Source organism: Panthera pardus, unplaced genomic scaffold, assembly GCF_024362965.1.
Source record: "Panthera pardus isolate Hobbes unplaced genomic scaffold, ASM2436296v1 HiC_scaffold_7, whole genome shotgun sequence".
Taxonomy (NCBI): Eukaryota; Metazoa; Chordata; class Mammalia; order Carnivora; family Felidae; genus Panthera; species Panthera pardus.
In genome coordinates, this window is record NW_026527002.1 from 51315796 (window position 1) to 51333487 (window position 17692).

A 17692-nucleotide genomic window follows, 5' to 3' on the forward strand; every position below is an offset into this window, starting at 1 on the left:
GGAATATTAGTCATTTAAAAAGAAGGAAATCCTGTCATTTGCAACAACATGGATGGATCTTGAGGGCACTATGTTAAGTGAAACGGAAGTCAAAGAAAGACAAATACTGTATGATCTCACATGTAGAATTGAAAACCGGTGAACTCTTAGAAAGAGTAGAATAGTGGTCGCAGGGGGATGGGGAGATGGGGGTTGGAGTTAATGGTGAGATGGTGTTCAGATGGTACAAACTTCCAATTTTAAGATGAGTAAGTTCTGAGGATCCAATGTACAGCACGATGACTATAGTTAACAATAGTGTATTATATGCTTGAGTATTACTAAGAGAATAAATCTTCAATGTTTTCACCACTAAAAATAAAAAAGAATTGTGTGCATTGATGGAGGAAAATGGTGATCATTTTCCAATATATACTTGTATCAAATCATCATGTTATAGAACTTAAGCTTACAGTATTGTGTATATAGGGAAATGAAACATATATCCATAAAAAAATTTGCACATAGATGTTTATAGCAACATTATACATAATAGCCCAAAACTGAGAATAATCCAAATGCTTATCAGTTTATGGATAAAATTTGATATATCCATCAATGGAATATTATTTGCAATAGAAAGGAATGAAATACTAATATTTGCTATAACATGTATAAGTCTCAGAAACATTATGCTAAGTGATAGAAGTCAGACACCAAACACCAGATATTATATAATTCCATATGTATGAGCTCTATAAAAGGCAAATCCATAAAGACAGATAGTAGATAAGTGGTCATCAACTCCTGGGGGTGGGAATGGGGAGTGACTGCAAATAGGTAAGAGGTTTCTTTTTGGGGGGTGATAGAAATGTTGATAAATTAGATTTTGGTGATGGTTTAACAACCGTGAAACTATACAGCATCCGTTGAATCGTATACTTTTAACAGGTGAATTATATGGTTTGTAAATCATACGTCAATAAAGGTATTTTTAAATGAGGCAAAGGTTTCTGGATGAGGCAAGCATGGTATAAAGAGACTTTTTTTTTTTAAGGATGGAAAGGATTTATGTGGGTGATCCTGGTGGGATAAAGGGGAAGAAACCAGAGTGGAGAGAGAAAATAATACAAGAGAGAAGTAATAAGGCTGGCAAGTCATAGACAACATAAACCAGACTAAGATCAAGAGTTAATTTGGAGAAGGAACAGCATGTACGGGAGTAATGACTTCCTTCCTTCTGAAGCAAAATAATGGAGATGAGCTTGTTGTAGATGGAAGAGAAAAAAGGAAGAAAAGTGAGAGTATTCATATTGGGTGGCCTATGATTTTACATACAGAAGGCACAGTAACATTTTGTAATGATGAATTTAGTAACTTCAGGGGAATAGTGATGGTTCAGACAACAAATGTGAAGAATAAAAAAGCTGATAGACTATATGCATAAAAGGATTTTGGAGACATTAGGGCTTAGTTGTGTTTAAATTAAAATTTGTAAAGCCCATCGAGGCTATACATTTTTTTCTCCTGCAGTTCTAGGTTTCCATGAAACAGAAGCAGAAAAAATTCATGGGTTAACTGCCTGTACACCTGTATTTGATCTAGTAGAGTACAGGTTCCTGCTAAGGTTGGATGTAGAAGTGCAGATTTAATCAAGTGTAAAATGCTCAAACACTATTTTGGATATGATTATCACCAACTAAATGATAAATCTCAAGATGTAAAACATATCTTAGAAGAAGAATTTCAGTTTAGTTCATCAGAATTAGGTTCTGACTTAGGTCATTCCAATGCAATTTTTAAGCTTACTGAGCCTCTGAGATTTTACAAATGGTGCTAAGGGTGGTAATGCTTCCTTATCAAATGGAAATCTCGGAAAAACTAGGAGCCACTTAACCATTCCACCACATGGGTCCCATAGGAGGTCCAGAAGGCAGTGCTTTCCCAAGCAGCACCTCTGAACACGTAAATGATTGCTGGATATGCAGATTCCTGGGTCCTTTCTCACAAACACTGAATTACCCTCGGGGGGTACAGCCCAAACATTCTGTATTTTTAACCAGGTATAAAGGTGATACTGTTGTTAGAATGGTGAAGTTTTTCCTGTAAGAATTTAATCTGAAAATGGTGATGGTGGGAAAAAGATCAATTAGAAAAAGGGAGGAGAGGATCATCTTTATGGTTTGGCAAAAAGCTTAAATTCCTTAAAGATTTTCTGGACTCTTATTTGCTATGATCAACTCTTCAACCCCTAAGTAATTCAAAACGTTTCTTCACAGACATGAATAACTTGGTAATTCCAAAAAAGAGGGTTTATTTATTTAATGCGTGAGAAAAACTAGAAGTGATACAAACAGATGTGAACGGAAGAGAATAACCAGATCCCACAGGAAACAAAATCGAGTAGTAAATGTGTCAAAAGTCATTGCTCCTTCTTTGCCTAAAGGAGGATAAGGTTGCACACTGAAGCCCTTAATTACCTTGCTTTAAAGGACCAGATTCATGGAATGTCAAACTAGCATCAGTTCAAAATGCTACAACGAACTTAACACGTGACTATTAATGCCTTATTCTACGAATATGGTCTCATAATGCTTCCTAAGAAGCATTTTCTCTAGGTTGGTTTTATTTTAACTATGACTGAAATTTTATGTTAAAATTAACCTTCCCTCCTTCCTGTCTACCCCCACCCCGTCCCCCCACCAATTACAAGCTGCAAAAGTTTCAAGTGAATTGTTTCCCTCCTCTTTACACCACCACCACCCCCCCCCCCCCCCCCACGCAAACTTTTTGACATGGCCCTCCTACGTTCCCAAACTCTGTGCAACTTCAGCAAAGACTCCCCTGGGCCATTTTGACCGTTTCTATCCCCAGCTCAGCCCTAGGGCCCTAAGGCTCACCCTCCTCCCCTTTCCCTAGCCGTCCTGAAAGTCCGGTCGAGTCCGGACGGGGCGGGGCGGGGCAGGGCGGGGCAGGCCTACTCCATTGGGGCCGAACGGCGGGGGGGTGGAGGAGCAGATAGAACCGGTCTGGCTTGCTTAAAAGCTGCGGGCTTTTCGTCCCTGCGTCTGTTCCCGTGAGAATGCACTTACTTCACAAGTTAAGATCTACCTGACTTGGCGTTTGGAAGCCACAAGAAAAACTTTTCAAAACTTTTGTGAGCTTCTGCTCCCCCCGATGCGTAGTTTCCTGATGGTCCGCCCCCAGGCCAAGCTGGGGCAGCCCCCTCCCCCTCCCCGCCTCCTGTGAGGCGCGCGGAGCCACCGCCCCCGGGTCGGGTCGCAGGGGCGGGCAGGCGCGCACCCAGTGGCTGCCGCTGCCGCAGAAACCGCCGGCCTCCTCGGCCCCTGCCCCGCGGCGGCATGGACTACCTGACCACTTTCACGGGGAAGAGCGGGCGCCTTCTGCGGGGCACGGCCAACCGCCTGTGGGGCTTCGGCGGTGGCGGCGAAGCCCGGCAGGTGCGCTTCGAGGATTACCTGAGGGAGCCCGCCCAGGGGGACCCCGGGTGCGGGTCCCCGCCCCACCGGCCCCCGGCGCCGTCCAGCCCGGAGGGACCCGGTGAGCCCAGCCTTCCTTCGCCTCCCGCGCGGCCGACCCGGGCTGGGGGCTGAGGGTGGGGGCGGCGGTCAGGGCTCGGGGTGGGCGTGCGCGGCCCCGGCTGGCGCCGGACGCGAACTGAGCGGGCGGGGGTCGCGCGGCCGGGCGTTGGCAGGTGTGCCGGGGCGGGAGGCAGGGAGGGGTCGAGGAGGGAAGGACTCGCCCCACTCCGGGGACGGAAGACTTGGCTGTGTGCGTCGTAGCCTTTCCTGCTCTGCTCTTCCTGCTTTCTTCACCTGACTCGGCTGTGCTTACCCCGCCAAGCGTTTCGAGGGTACGAGCCATCCCTCTTGCCCTCCCGCTGGGAGGGGACTACGGCACCAATTACCCTGCCGGTGTTTTTCGTCTTTGAGATGGCTAAGAACGCCGTGCCTGGCTTGGTTTTGGTTTGAGTCAGTGTTTTTATTTGATATTTGTCAACTGTTAGGATTCACTTCAGCACTTCTAATAGCTTTGGAAGAGAAAACGCGCAATTGACACCGGAACCTAAGTTGATTTTTGTGTCCTGTACTTTGAAAGGCTGCGTGCTTGTTGTCTTGAGATGGCAGAACTTAGAAACTTTTTCTTCCCAGTGACCACTTGTACCCGCTCTTAGGTTAGTTTTCTTTCGTCATAATGGCTTCGTGCCGTTCTTTCAAAAAAAAAAAAAAAAAAAAAGGTCACGGAGGCACAATATTGATGCCTTATGGAATTTTAAAAAGCGCTCCCTGCAGAGGTAATGCGTGTGGTTAACTTGCCCCAGTGTCATTGGCCTCCTCTAAGTTAATAAATAAGTGGCAGGCCTCTCCTAGTTATTTGTATTTTGTTTTTGTTAGTTGTTTTAATACGCACTTTGCTGTTAGGAGAGTAAATTTAGGAACACTTGAGAGTTTAGAGTGGACAGAGGAACTCAGTATAAAATCTGTCCACACTCCACATTCTGCTGTTCGTTTTAAAGCAGTGAAAAGGTGGACACATCTATAGATCTGTGGGCATAGGTGTGTAAGAGAAGCTTGGAAGAAACTTGAATATTAAAATTTTAATTTTAGCATGGCCCCTTTAAATATTTTTTTTTCTCACTTTACATAACCTATCTTTAGCATTCCTGTTTATGGAATTAGAAAACGCAGAAGGGGCTACTTTATTTGTGCTTTGAAGAGTGTTAACCAGATGCAGAATTCTAAAGGTGGGACCAAGGATGAGGACTGAAATTTTAAAATGTTTGAAAATGAGCCTTTAGTTGCCTAGTTGAAAACAGTTGATATGTGACCAACCTCTAGATGGATGGAGAATTCAGAACTATGTGGTGGAACTTAAGCAGGAAGGAATAGGATAGGTATTTTTAATGAGCCTAAGCATATATATCCGATTCATTCATTGGAAAACATTTATTGAGCAGACTGCTATAGCTGACACTCTCCTTCAGAGCTGCAGTTTCAAAATTCCTCTTGTATTGAAGCTGCCTTATCAACTCATGGCACATTGTTTAATATTTATGGTGCCCCCAGATCTCTGACACAAGTTGGAGAGGCCTTGTGATGTCCCAGTTATGACCACAGTCAGGTGGGCAGGTATGCCTGTCATTAACTTGCTGAAAGAATTTGTAAATTTTACTGAATCTCTTTGGGCCTATATTTTCTTGTTTGTAAATGAAGCTGATGAGATGATTCTCAAGGTTCTCAATTTCAGAGCTCTTTTTCATTTAGAACACAACTAGTGAAAATGACTGGTGGTAAAGCTAGAAAATAGCATTTCGGTATAAAAACATTGTGGATCTATGAAGTTATGCCTACGGGGCTCTGAAGGCGGTTCAAGAAATAAGTGCCCCAGGAATAATTTTAACATCATTTATAGAGTAAGTTTAGTTCCCTAGATTGACTCCTTTTGAGAGGCAACACATGTATATACAGGTAAAAAAAAAAAAAATAGGTTGTGCTTTATTAGTTTCTGCTTAGCCTTGCTTAAAATGAGAACTCTCTTTTTTTGCAGCTGCCTACTCCCAATGAAGTTCGGATATAGGGTGTTGTTTTATTTTCTGTGGGTTTGTGTGTGTGTGTGTCAGAATGAGTGTCAGTCTAAAGGATTTCTTTTGCCCTTACTGTTTGTGATTGCCTTTATTTCAGATTTTTATAACAGCTGCCTAAGGTTCCTTTTGTCTCTCGCCCTTCGTTCAGTTCTTTAAAGTCTCCTATGTACTATAGCAGTATTTCTTGTATAGACCCCTTGTAGATTGGATGTACTTCAGGACCCCGTTTGTTGTTAGTGATCTTGCCCCGTTTCGTGTTCAGTTGATAAAATCAGCTATGTTGGTAAAATAGCTTTCCTGTTGACATATTAAGTATGAACTAGATAAAATTTTGGTTGAAAGTTCTTGATTTTACTGTTTTCTGTAAACAAACCACTTACTGGACTGTTAGTGTTACTGATGCCTTTACTCCTTTCCTAGGTGGCTGCCTTTGCTCTTACTAGCTTTTAGTGTTTTCTGACTCCCAACATTATATAGTTGCCTCCAAGAAAACCATAATCTGGTTTAGACACATTAAGGAGCTTATCACACCACTGCTATAGTTAATAACAGTTAGAAAGAAACATGTTGCAATTCTTGTTTTTACCTGAAGAGTCAATTATGACTTGATTCAAGAAAAATTTTTGGACCTGGAGTATTGCTCTTGTTTCGGAGCATGACCATAAGCCTATACTATGCAGCCTTTGAAAGTATTCACTTTACTAGATCATATGGTTATAAATAAGTGTAAATAAGATTTATCAAGTTTAAGTCTCAGTTTATTGTGATACAGTTATTACCACAAACTACCCTGCTATGTCAACTTTTCCCATTTGGTGACAGTATACTTTAAATACATCTCAGTCCTGTTTAAATTTATTTTCATTTTTTAGCAGTTAAAACGCTTATATTTTAGGAGGAAACAGCAACAAGCATAAAACTGCCAAGAACATTGGGGCGGTCACTAACGAATATTTTATTTAATCCTAACAATAACAAGTCTGCAAGCTAGGTAGGTACTGCTATCCTATTTTCCTGATGAAAAATGCAGCCAGACAGAGAAGTAAGGGATGGAGACTCTAGAATCCATTTGAATGTTATCTTTGAGTATATTTCTAAGAGTTATAGCTCTCTCAGGGGGAAAAAAAATGTGAGAAGAACATAGAGCTCTATCATGCATGATGTTAAATTAAGACAAGTTAAATTAGTTAAAGGCTAGGATGGATTGTCATTGAAGCTTCTTTACGATAGATATTTAAATGAGTTGAAAAAGCAAAATCCAATGAAGATGTTAGAAAACAGATATATTTTAGGTTGGAAATTGCAGATGCAGATTATCTATAAGAGTTAGATAATAGTTTATCTTGAACCCGTAAAAGACCAAGTGCCTGTAAAAGATTTGTAGGGCCACTTGTTGCAGTGACTATTTAAAAAACAAAATAAAACTCACAGTGTTGGTCAGTGGAAGAGGGTGACCCTAGATGTCTGTACTTAGTCTCATTTCTTAAGGTGGGAACTGTGGGAGAGAGAAGAACCTCACCTTGATACACAATCTCAACCTGCTCTGATGGTAACTGATGGGAAGTTTGAGCTCATAATATTGTTTCCTTCTTAAGTATGAGGTAGATTTCCCTATTTTAGATTGCTGCTCATTTCACAGGATCACTGGAAGTCTTGTATTACCTGTTTCAGGACAAAACTGCCTCTGAATATTTGAGGCTATAGTAAAGCAATGATTCTCAGACTTTAGTGTGTGTCAGAATCACCTGAAAATCTTGGTAAAACAAAAATGAGGGGCCCCTTCCCCAGAACATCTGATGTAGTAGTAGTGCTTGTGGGTTGGGCCCCATAATTCGCATTTCTAACACTTTACCAAGTAATGCTGGTGCTGCTGTTCTGAGGACCACACTTACAGAATTGCTATTTTCCTTAAGGGATCTTCTATCTGTGATAAGGTTAGAAGTAAATATAGGAATGATAAAATTTATTAAATGTTTAGTTTTAGTATTTTTTATTAAGTTTAGGAATAATCATTGTACTTGGTCTTCAAAATATTGTGTTTCAGAGAATTAGGCCTTATTAAAGTGAATATAAATTAGTTTTGTAAATACTATTTAAAGTGAGTATTTGTGTAATTGTTTTATAAATTGAGAGGCGCAAGTATTTGGCTAAATTTAGAAACCATGAGAATATTTAGAGCTTAATGTGAATTATATTTAGAACTTTATTCTAATGTGTTTACCTACAGCTCTTAGAAGGTTTACTTGTTAGAGGCAATTAAAGTGTTTAAAATAGAATATAGTAAATTTATACATGCAGTTTATGGATGTGAGAATATTTAATTACCCAAGTTTATAATAGGATTATTGAGTTTGTTTTCTCTTGGAGTTGATCAGCTATCAAAAGCACCTGGAAAGTGTGTTAAAAGTTACTAGATTCTCAAATAAAATGCATTTTATAGACGAAGACTTAAAGGAAAACTAGATTTTTTTATTTGTACTTCAGTAAATCAAACATGAATTAAAAAGTAAAGTACTGTGTTATTAATTAAGTAGTTTTTTTTTGCTTATAAAGACTCTCTTCATGGTCACCAACAAACTTACATTAAGAGACTCTTGATAAATTTTATTGTACCAGAAAGGGGCATGTTTTAAGGTTGAATTCATGTGTTAGAGAAAGGCCAAAAATTTGCCTTTTTCTAACATTCAGTGAAAAAAGGGAAATGTGATCAGACATAAATTAGTGTCCCTAAGATAAAGATAAAACTGTTGCTAAGATAGGAAGGAGAAACACAAACTAAATTTCTAATTTCACTTAATTTAAAATAGCCACATGTGCCTAACTGCTATCATATTGGATAATGCAATAACAGAATCTAGAATCTTCCTGAGTGCAGTTCCTTACTAGTCACATTTGAGTGCTCAATAGTCACATTTGTTAGTGGCTACTAAAATGGATAACATAAGTATAGAACATTTCCATCATTGCTGAAAATTCCATTCCTTGCAGGAATATCACTATTCCTGATAGAATGACAAAGAATTCTCATGGAACTCTAATATATCAAAAAGTGTCCTTACCATCTTTACAGTAAATAGAGCTTCTGATTTCAAAAAGCTACTTTTTAACACCATCCTTTAGTGTGATTCAGTGGTATAACAACAAAATGCAAGTAATAAAAGCAGTTCTGACAGGGCCAATGCAGTTAAACCAAATATGCAGTTACCAGATAGTATATCTTAACTCAGGGGTAAGTGCTAGATTATAAACTACAGATTTTTACATAGTGAAGACTCTAGATTTTAGATTTTCTAGAGCAGTGCTGCTCAATAGAACTTTCTGTAGCGATGGAAATACTTGGTATTTGTGTTATCTGTTATGGTAGCCACTAGGCAAATGTAGCTATTGAGAACTTGAAATGTGACTAGTGGGGAACTGAATTGAGGAATTTGGATTCTAGATTCTATATCTGCATTGCCCATTATGGTAGCAGTCAGGCACATGGGGCTATTGTAGTTTAAATTAAGTGAAATTAAAAATTTAGTGTTCAGCCCCACTTCCCACATTTTCAGCACTTCAAAGCCTCAAGGCTGGTGGCTACCAGACTGGGTAATGCAGATATAAACTATTTCTATCATTGCAGAAAGATTCACTGGGAAGCACTCTTCTTAGAGCAATGGGACTCAATCCTGACTACACATTAGAATGCCCTTAGTAGATTTTTAAAAATTCTGATGGTAAGGCTCCACTTTTAGCATGAGATCTCTATGATTGGACAATAATCAAAGACTAGATCATAAATCAAAATTTGTAAGGTTGGGACTTGAACTAGTTTTAAGTTTCCCAGGTGATTCTAATGTGTAGATAGGATTAAAAACCATTTTCCTCAATCCTGTTTCTCAATCAAATTACTGAGCCTTGATGAGTTTTTTGTTTTTGTTTTTGTCTGTTTTCTTCACAAGCACTTTGGACATGTACCTGTTTTATAATTCAGGTTCAGAAAAGAGATTCATGTTTAAATTGTATGCCAACATCTGGATGAGATTGAGACCTTCGGAAATTTGAGGTGACAATGAAAAGTTCCTGAAAAGAAGACACACTGATATGCTTGAAAGAGAAATGCTGAAGATAGATCTTAGTATATTTGCTTCCAGTCTTTCATAACACATTCCTTTTTTAGTAAAATCATGTATACTAACTATGAAGTAGTCATATACTGTAAAGGTTAAAGTTTAAAAGCCACTTCCTATCTAGCCATCCAGAGACATAACTGATATCAGGGTAGGCATTACTGTCAAGATCTATTCTGTGTATATGTACATACAGAATGATGGTTAGAAGGAAGGAGTAACTGAAAGGCATCATTGGTTTGTCCTAAGAAAGTATTTCCTAAAAGGTGTGTCTAAAGTTAAGCGTATTTTTACAAATTGTTAATAAGACATTGGTATTATTCTAAATTCAGTTTTAGGCAGGATCTACTTATTAAAAAAAAAAAAAAAGTTTGTCTTGAGAGACAGTGCGAGCAGGAGAAGGCAGGGAGAGAGAGAGAGAGAGAGAGAGAGAGAGAGAGAGAAAATATCCCAGGTAGGCTCCATGCAATCAGCACAGAACCTGATGGAACCTATGAACCTGAGCCGAAGTCGAGAGTTAGACTCTTAACCCACTGACCCACCCAGACACCCCTAGTTGGAATATACTTAATCCTTTGAGATGATATTAGCAGTTTCATCTCCCATATTTTTCCTCACCTCCTAATATTTACTCATTATATTATTTTTACATTTTCCATACTTGTAACATTCACAATGAGTTTTTCAGTTACATTTTTTTTTTTTTTAATTTTTTTTTTTCCAACGTTTTTTATTTACTTTTGGGACAGAGAGAGACAGAGCATGAACGGGGGAGGGGCAGAGAGAGAGGGAGACACAGAATCGGAAACAGGCTCCAGGCTCCGAGCCATCAGCCCAGAGCCTGACGCGAGGCTCAAACTCACGGACCGCAAGATCGTGACCTGGCTGAAGTCAGACGCTTAACCGACTGCGCCACCCAGGTGCCCCTTCAGTTACATTTTTAAAACATTGTTCAGTACTCTCCACTAGTCCTTTTATTGTGCCCTCCTCATTCTTAAAGTTTTTATTTTGATATAGTTGGCATAACTTAAGTTTTCTGGCAATGAATAGTGTTTCCATAAAGAAGTCTTAAGCTAGAATGTTTTTCCCCCTACTAGGTGATTTGCTTTTTATGAATGAATTCTTGTTTTCCAAGCACTATAATTTAATCAGGAGCAGAAAGGGAATAATCAGATTTGTGTATGCTTATGTGTTGTGTAATACTCTTGGGAATTACATCTTTCCTCTAGGATCCATGTTGGTAGAGCAGCCACTATATGGAACAGCCCTGGTCTTGACATAAAAGAAATAGAGAATTAAGATGTATAATGTGGGTCTTAACACTTTAACACTTTACCTGGAATAGCCATTACTTCTGTTCATGTTTCAGTGAGCAAAGCAAGTCACATGGCCATGTCAGACATCAGTGGGATACTGATTTTATATTCCTTCCCAGGGAGGAATATGGGATGCTTAGCAACAATGCAGTCTATCACAAGGACTACTTAAAAAAAAAAATCCATTTATTTTGAGAGAGACCGAGTGTGCATGGGAAGGGCAGAAAGAGGGGGAGAGAGAGAATCCCAAGAGGGGGAGAGAGAGAATCCCAAGAGGGGGAGAGAGAGAATCAGGCTCCACACCTGATGGGGGGGGGGGTGTTCCAACCCACGAACCACAAGATCATGACCTGAGCAGAAATGAAGGATCACTCACTCAAAGGACTGAGCCACCCAGGCACCCTTCACAATTACTACTTTAGAAAACAATTCTGTTAGTTTGACAGAGATTTGAAAATTGCTAGTCTTACTGTCACCAGTAGGGAAGCCTGTTTTTTCTGTCGGTTATTCAGTCTTCCAGTTGGATCCTCAAAAACTCTATTAGCAGTGCTTCTCAGATTTATTGTGCATTCAGATCAATTGTGAATCAGTAGTTCTGGAGTGACACCTGAGATTCCATAGTCACCATAAGCTCCCAGGTGATGCCAATGCTTTTGGTCCTTGAAACAACTTTAAATAGCGAGGCTGTGTGTATATAGCTCTTATATATTGGAGCTTTTCACTTAGAAGCTGATCACTGAAAAAATCCTTGGCTAGATGGAGAAAGGGAGCAGTAAAGGGGAACAACTAATAGGTAGGAGACCAATAAGAATTTGAGATACGACTAAATAAAGGGAAAGATGAACATTGATAAGGAGTTATTTTGTGAATGCTTAACAAAAGATCAAATAAAATTGAACAAGCCTATCAAATTTGCCATGAAGTTCGCCTTTGCCAAGGCAGGTTTAGTGAACTGGGAAGAGAGAAGCCATTGTCATGCATTATGGAATCAGTAGGTGGTGATGGAGTAAAGACAGTGAAAGTAGATTTTTATTTTCAAGAATTCAACAATGAAAAGCAGAAAGATAGGGTGAAAACTGGAAGAGGATGTTCACAAAATTGAAGAAAAATTGAGGAATTTTTAAAATTTGTTTTTGTTTTGATTATGGGTAAGGAGTCATCAGAAGTAAAATGTTGAAAATACAGGCTTTTTTTCTTTTTTCCTGTATTACCTCACTGTAGAGGGAATCATTAGTAAAGCTGTAATCAGCAAATCTCTTGTAGTTTAGAATATCTGTATTATTGTGTTTGAAAATACTGAATCCCAGCTCAATATTTTTGATTTGATATTTTATGAGTAGCTACTATCAAAATTATAGTATTCTGTTATAATGGGAATATTTTAGTACTTTAAAACTGGATCTCATGCTATTTTCATTGTTGGTTTTCAGGTGTTTTATTCCTCCAGTTTGCCTTTCCTATTATTACCAAAATGATCTTTAATTTAAAGTTCTAGTACTGCTTTGTCAGTTCTCTGCTTAAAAATCTTTTGGGGGGCGCCTGGGTGGCTCAGTCGGTTGAGTCTCCGACTTCGGCTCAGGTCACGATCTCGCGGTCCGTGAGTTCGAGCCCTGCGTCAGGCTCTGGACTGATGGCTCAGAGCCTGGAGCCTGCTTCCGATTCTGTGTCTCCCTCTCTCTCTGCCCCACCCCCGTTCATGCTCTGTCTCTCTCTGTCTCAAGGATAAATAAACGTTAAAAAAAAAAAAATTTTTTTTTTTAAAAATCTTTTGGGACTTCTGAATCTGGTGATAGTAAGCTGGGTAATTCACACTATCCTGTTGAGAACAGTTTGAAAAGCAGAGCCAAAACAAAATAAATTTTATTGAGGGTATCAGAAAGCAAACTGATATTGACTAGATTAGGACCTGAGTGAGGACAGAGGCCAATTTGGGATTGCTTTTTCCCTGGGGAATGTGTTGATTCCAGAAATAGCACAGGGAGATTAAAAGGTGCGTTTAACAACATAGGGTATAAGGGAACAGGATAAAATACAAAACCGACTACAAGGATGGTGGTGAACTCTTGCTTAGGACCCTAAAACATTGTACCTTAGGTATAGAAAAACTAAAGTTAGTAGATTCTTATAGGATATTGGCATAGCTTCAGATCATCACGCATACATCTTTAGTAACACGATCTGGCATTGCCAGTATCCTCAGTTGTTTGACAGAAGCAAACAATATTTTCTAGAGAAATACAGCTTTTTGCGTGTCAAATTCTGTCAATAGGCAATTTTGCAAACTATATGCAGCACACAAAATGTAATTAGGCACATGACAAGATCTCAGAAACAACAGTGAATAAAAACAGACTCACAGGAACTCTGGAAATTGTAGTTATGATTTAAAATAGCTGTGTTGAAAAAACAGCTGTGTTGAGAATTTTGAGCTAGTTGAGGATTTTGTAGAAAGATACAGACTATAAAAAAGAAAAATGGACATTCTAGAACTGAAAAGTGTCATAGGTTGGCAAAATAAACCACATTCTCTAAATAGCAAAAGAAATTAGAAGTTATAAAATATTTTGGATCAAACTATTAAAATATTGAAGTTTGTAGGATTTAGCTTAGAAGAGTGTTTATTCTAGATTACATATATGTGTCTGCTTCTGGTAATGATGGAGTAAAATCTAAGTCCCTTGCTTTTTTTACTCTATCAAGACAATTTTATCTTGGGGAAAGTTTTATATATTCATTTACATATCAGGATTTTATTGAACACCTACTGTATGCCAGGCATCATATAAGGTGCTGGGTATATAGAAAGATTTTTCAACCTTAATAGTGCTGACATTCTGGGAAGATAATTCTTTGTTGTAGGGGGAATGGGGTATACATTGTTTAGCACACAATGTTTAGCAGGGTATATGGCCTGTACCCACTAGATGCCAGTAACATTTTCCCAATTGCAATAACCAATAATGTGCCTCAGTTTCTTCGTTGTAAAATGATACCTACTTTATAGGGTTGAGGAATCAGATAAGGTAATAAATATGAAGTACTTAGAACAATGGCTGGCATATACTAAGCACTTGATAAATGTTAATTATTATTTTGATTGTTAAATCACAAATATGTATATATTATTTTTAAATTTTTTTAATGTTTATTTTTGAGAGAGAGAGACCATGTGCAAGTGGGGGTTGGGGGGGTGGTGCTGGCAGAGAGAGAGGGAAACAGAATACCGAAGCAGGCTCCAGGCTCTGAGCTGTCAGGATAGAGCCTGATGTGGGGTTCGAACTCACAAACCATGAGATCATGACCTGAGCTGAAGTCAGATGCTTAACTGACTGAGCTACCCAGGTGCCCCTATGTATATGTTTCTAAAGTGTAATAACTTCTGTGAGGAAGAAGACTAGGACCTCTTCTTTCCATACTCCCTCTCTGGATTCTTTTATGCTGGCAACTGTCTTTAAAAAGTATATTATGAAGTTACCTGACAAGAGATTGGACTAGGTAACAACTATGGTCATTTACAAGTCTCAGTTGTTCTTATGTGACTGTGTTTTTGTATTGTTAGAATGATCAGTTTGTTTCGTTGTGCTCTGGTACTTATATTTATGAGTAAATGTTTTAATATTGGTTATTAAAATTTAGAACTGTTTGTAATAAAAATTATTAAAAATATGTAATTTAAATTATTAAAGTGGATACTTTCAATTTGTTTTAAAGTTTATAGAAAGCTGGTACATTGGTTTTCTTGTTCTAAACTGCTCTCCATGGTGAACTCTTGAAAATGAGAGCAATCGTAAACTTCATTGTGATTAAACGTTTAATGAACTCTTGGGATATTATGAAACACAAACTGAAAAACTTCTATTAAGCGAAGCAAATGTAGATGAATGGTTATTCCTAAAATCGATTAAGGATAGATATATATTATTTTTTAAAAGTAATCTGTAATTGTACTTTGCATTGCTTAAGAAGTTTAAATGGCAAAATGAAGATAATGTTTTTGGCTCCCTCTACTGTTTATTAAAGAGCAGAAATTACTATTTAAAACTTTTAAAATAGTTTTACATTTAAGATAGATTAATATTTTATTATAAGAAAAATGAAATTTAAATATGTTATTCAGCAGAGAAAAATAGAATAAGCAAAAATAATACACTTTTTCATAAGCATTATATCATTTTGCACTCATTTTTTTTTAATTGGATGTTTTATTTATTTTGAGAGGGAAAGTGAGCACGAGCAGAGCAGGGGCAGAGAGAGGAAGAGAATCCCAAGCAGGCTTCACACTATCAGCACAGAGCCCCATGTGGGGCTCCATCTCATGACCACAAGACCATGACCTGAGCCAAGACCTAAGAATCAGATGCTTAACCAATTGAGCCACCCAGAAGCCTCTCATTTTACATTCCTGCCATAAATATACAAGAATTCTGCTTTTTCTACAATGTGTGGTCAGGCTTCTGAATTTTAACCAGTCTGATAGGTGAGAAATGGTATCTCAGTGTAGGTTAAATTTACATTTCTCTAGTTATGAGTTAGATTGAAAATAATTTTGTATGTTTATTTAAAAAAAATTTTTTTTAATGTTTATTTTTGAGAGACAGAGATAGAGCACAAGCAGGGGAGGGGCAGAGAGAGAGAGGGAGACACAGAATCTGAAGCAGGCTCCAGGTTCTGAGCGGTCAGCACAGAGCCAGACGCAGGGCTTGAACTCACAAACTGTATGTATGTATAATATGCATATATATATATATATATATATATGTATGTATGTATGTATATATAAAATCCATTCCCTCCTAGGGGTGTAATATATGAGCCATAACTCTTTGTCTGTTTTTCTTTATGGGAAATTAATGACTTTATGAGAATTGGGGTAGTTCAAGGTACAGTTTAAGTTGTAGTTCATTCACACTGGAGGTTTGCCGTGTAAGGCCCTTTGTTAGGCACTGAAGAGGCATTGTGGAACAAAAGCTCAGTATTTTGTAGGTTACCATTTAGTAGAAGGGATTAAAAAGAGATTGAAACTTGAAACTGTGCCAGGTGCTATGGAGGAGACATACATATGCTATGGTATTAATAAAAGACACTTGGGTTAGCCTAGGTCATCAGAAAGGTTTTAGGAGAGCTTTTTCAGGCATTGTGAAACTGCACTTTTTTGGGATTCAGACTTACCATTTTTATTATTAATGCTTTATTAGAACCATTTGCCCAACTGAGCTACTTAGGTACCTATAAACAAACTCTAGTATGGTCAGAATTCAACTAAGATTGGATAGAGGGAAAACAAATAGACACTTTCTAGATTGTTTGGGTTTGGGTAGAACTAATTTTCTTTGAAAACTATCATTTTAATCTTGTAGAATGTTGATGGTGAATATTATAGCATTTTGCCATTCACTATCTTTTTCAGTTTTGAGTTTTTTGTTCTTTAGAGATTGATTTTAAATCATTTTAAATTACTTAGGTAACAGTGGTATTTTATCATTTCAGTGTAATGGTTGTTACATGAACTATAGATGAGAAGGTTAGCACTAATGCAAAATTTAAACTGAAACAGATACCGTAATCTTGGTAATAATGACATGTTCAAGTGAAGTGTCTTGGTAAGCAAGTGAAAAATACTACTTTATCGAAATGAAATGCACAAAGTGTGTTTATATATGAAAGGGTATCTTAATTTATAGTCTGTAGACAAGGAATTTAGTAATTTAATTCAATAGAGAAGACTCCATCTTTAACTATGGTTGCAAAAGTAGAGCTGTTTTCTCCTGTGAGGATTAATGTTACATTTTTCAGACTTGGTTTGGTAATAATAATAATATATCCTCAAATATAGTTTATTGTAATTAAGTTAGATTGGTTGAAAGAAATCCATAATTTAGTTTTCAATAAAATTTGATAATCCTTTCTGCTAACAGTTGCTTATGTTTTGAATTGACTTCCAGTTATTACAGTGTCTCATACTGGTCGGCTCCTAAAGCAAGCAAGGAGGAATACATTTTCTTTTTTGACAGTTGGTCGCACTTTAGAGCAGAGAATCCCAGGGAGCAAGCTGTATTAGTAGTTAGTCTACTAGATAACTGCCCACTGAGCTCTAGTTAGCAGTCCTTGACATTATTCTGAAAGGAAAATTTATTTATTTATTTATTTATTTATTTATTTATTTATTTATTTATTTATTTATTTATTTATTTTTAATGTTTATTTATTTTTGAGAGAGAGAGAGAGACAAGAGTGTGAGCAGGGGAGGTACAGAGAGAGAAGGAGACACAGAATCTGAATGAAGCAGGTTCCAGGCTCTGAGCTGTCAGCACAGAGCCCAGTGCAGGGCTCAAACTCATGGACTGCGAGATCATGACCTGAGCTGAAGTTGGACGCTCAACTGACTGAGCCACCCAGGCGCCCCTGGAAAATGAATTTAATAGGAATTTTACCTCATTTTTTTTTTCAGACACTGGCCAAAAGAAGACCTTAGACAAGAAAGATGGGAGACGAATGTCTTTTCAGAAACCTAAAGGAACTATTGAGTATACTGTAAGTTACTTTTTTAAAAAAGCTGATTTGTCTTTGTAAGAGTGTTACCTAAGACATTCTTTGTTTATACTGTAATAAATAAGATAAAAGTTGTTAAATTGCCTTATTTCAAAAGTCATGTTTTAATAACTTTTATTAATAATACTGTTTAA

The 17692-nt window shown here is 37.8% G+C and overlaps 1 protein-coding gene across 12 annotated transcripts in view; it reads left to right on the forward strand.

The window, feature by feature from the left end:
- Window positions 1-17692, forward strand: part of OXR1 (oxidation resistance 1) — a 445002-nt gene that overhangs the window by 367600 nt on the left and 59710 nt on the right. For 7 of the 12 annotated variants that reach the window (XM_019467866.2, XM_019467864.2, XM_019467871.2 and 4 more), the window contains one exon: window positions 17458-17540. In XM_019467866.2, coding sequence (XP_019323411.2) covers window positions 17458-17540 — 83 coding nt within the window. Of the gene's footprint in view, window positions 1-3231; window positions 3541-3832; window positions 3854-11695; window positions 11803-17457; window positions 17541-17692 lie in introns of those variants that run through there. The other 5 variants (XM_019467870.2, XM_019467872.2, XM_019467876.2 and 2 more) reach the window with 4 other exon arrangements.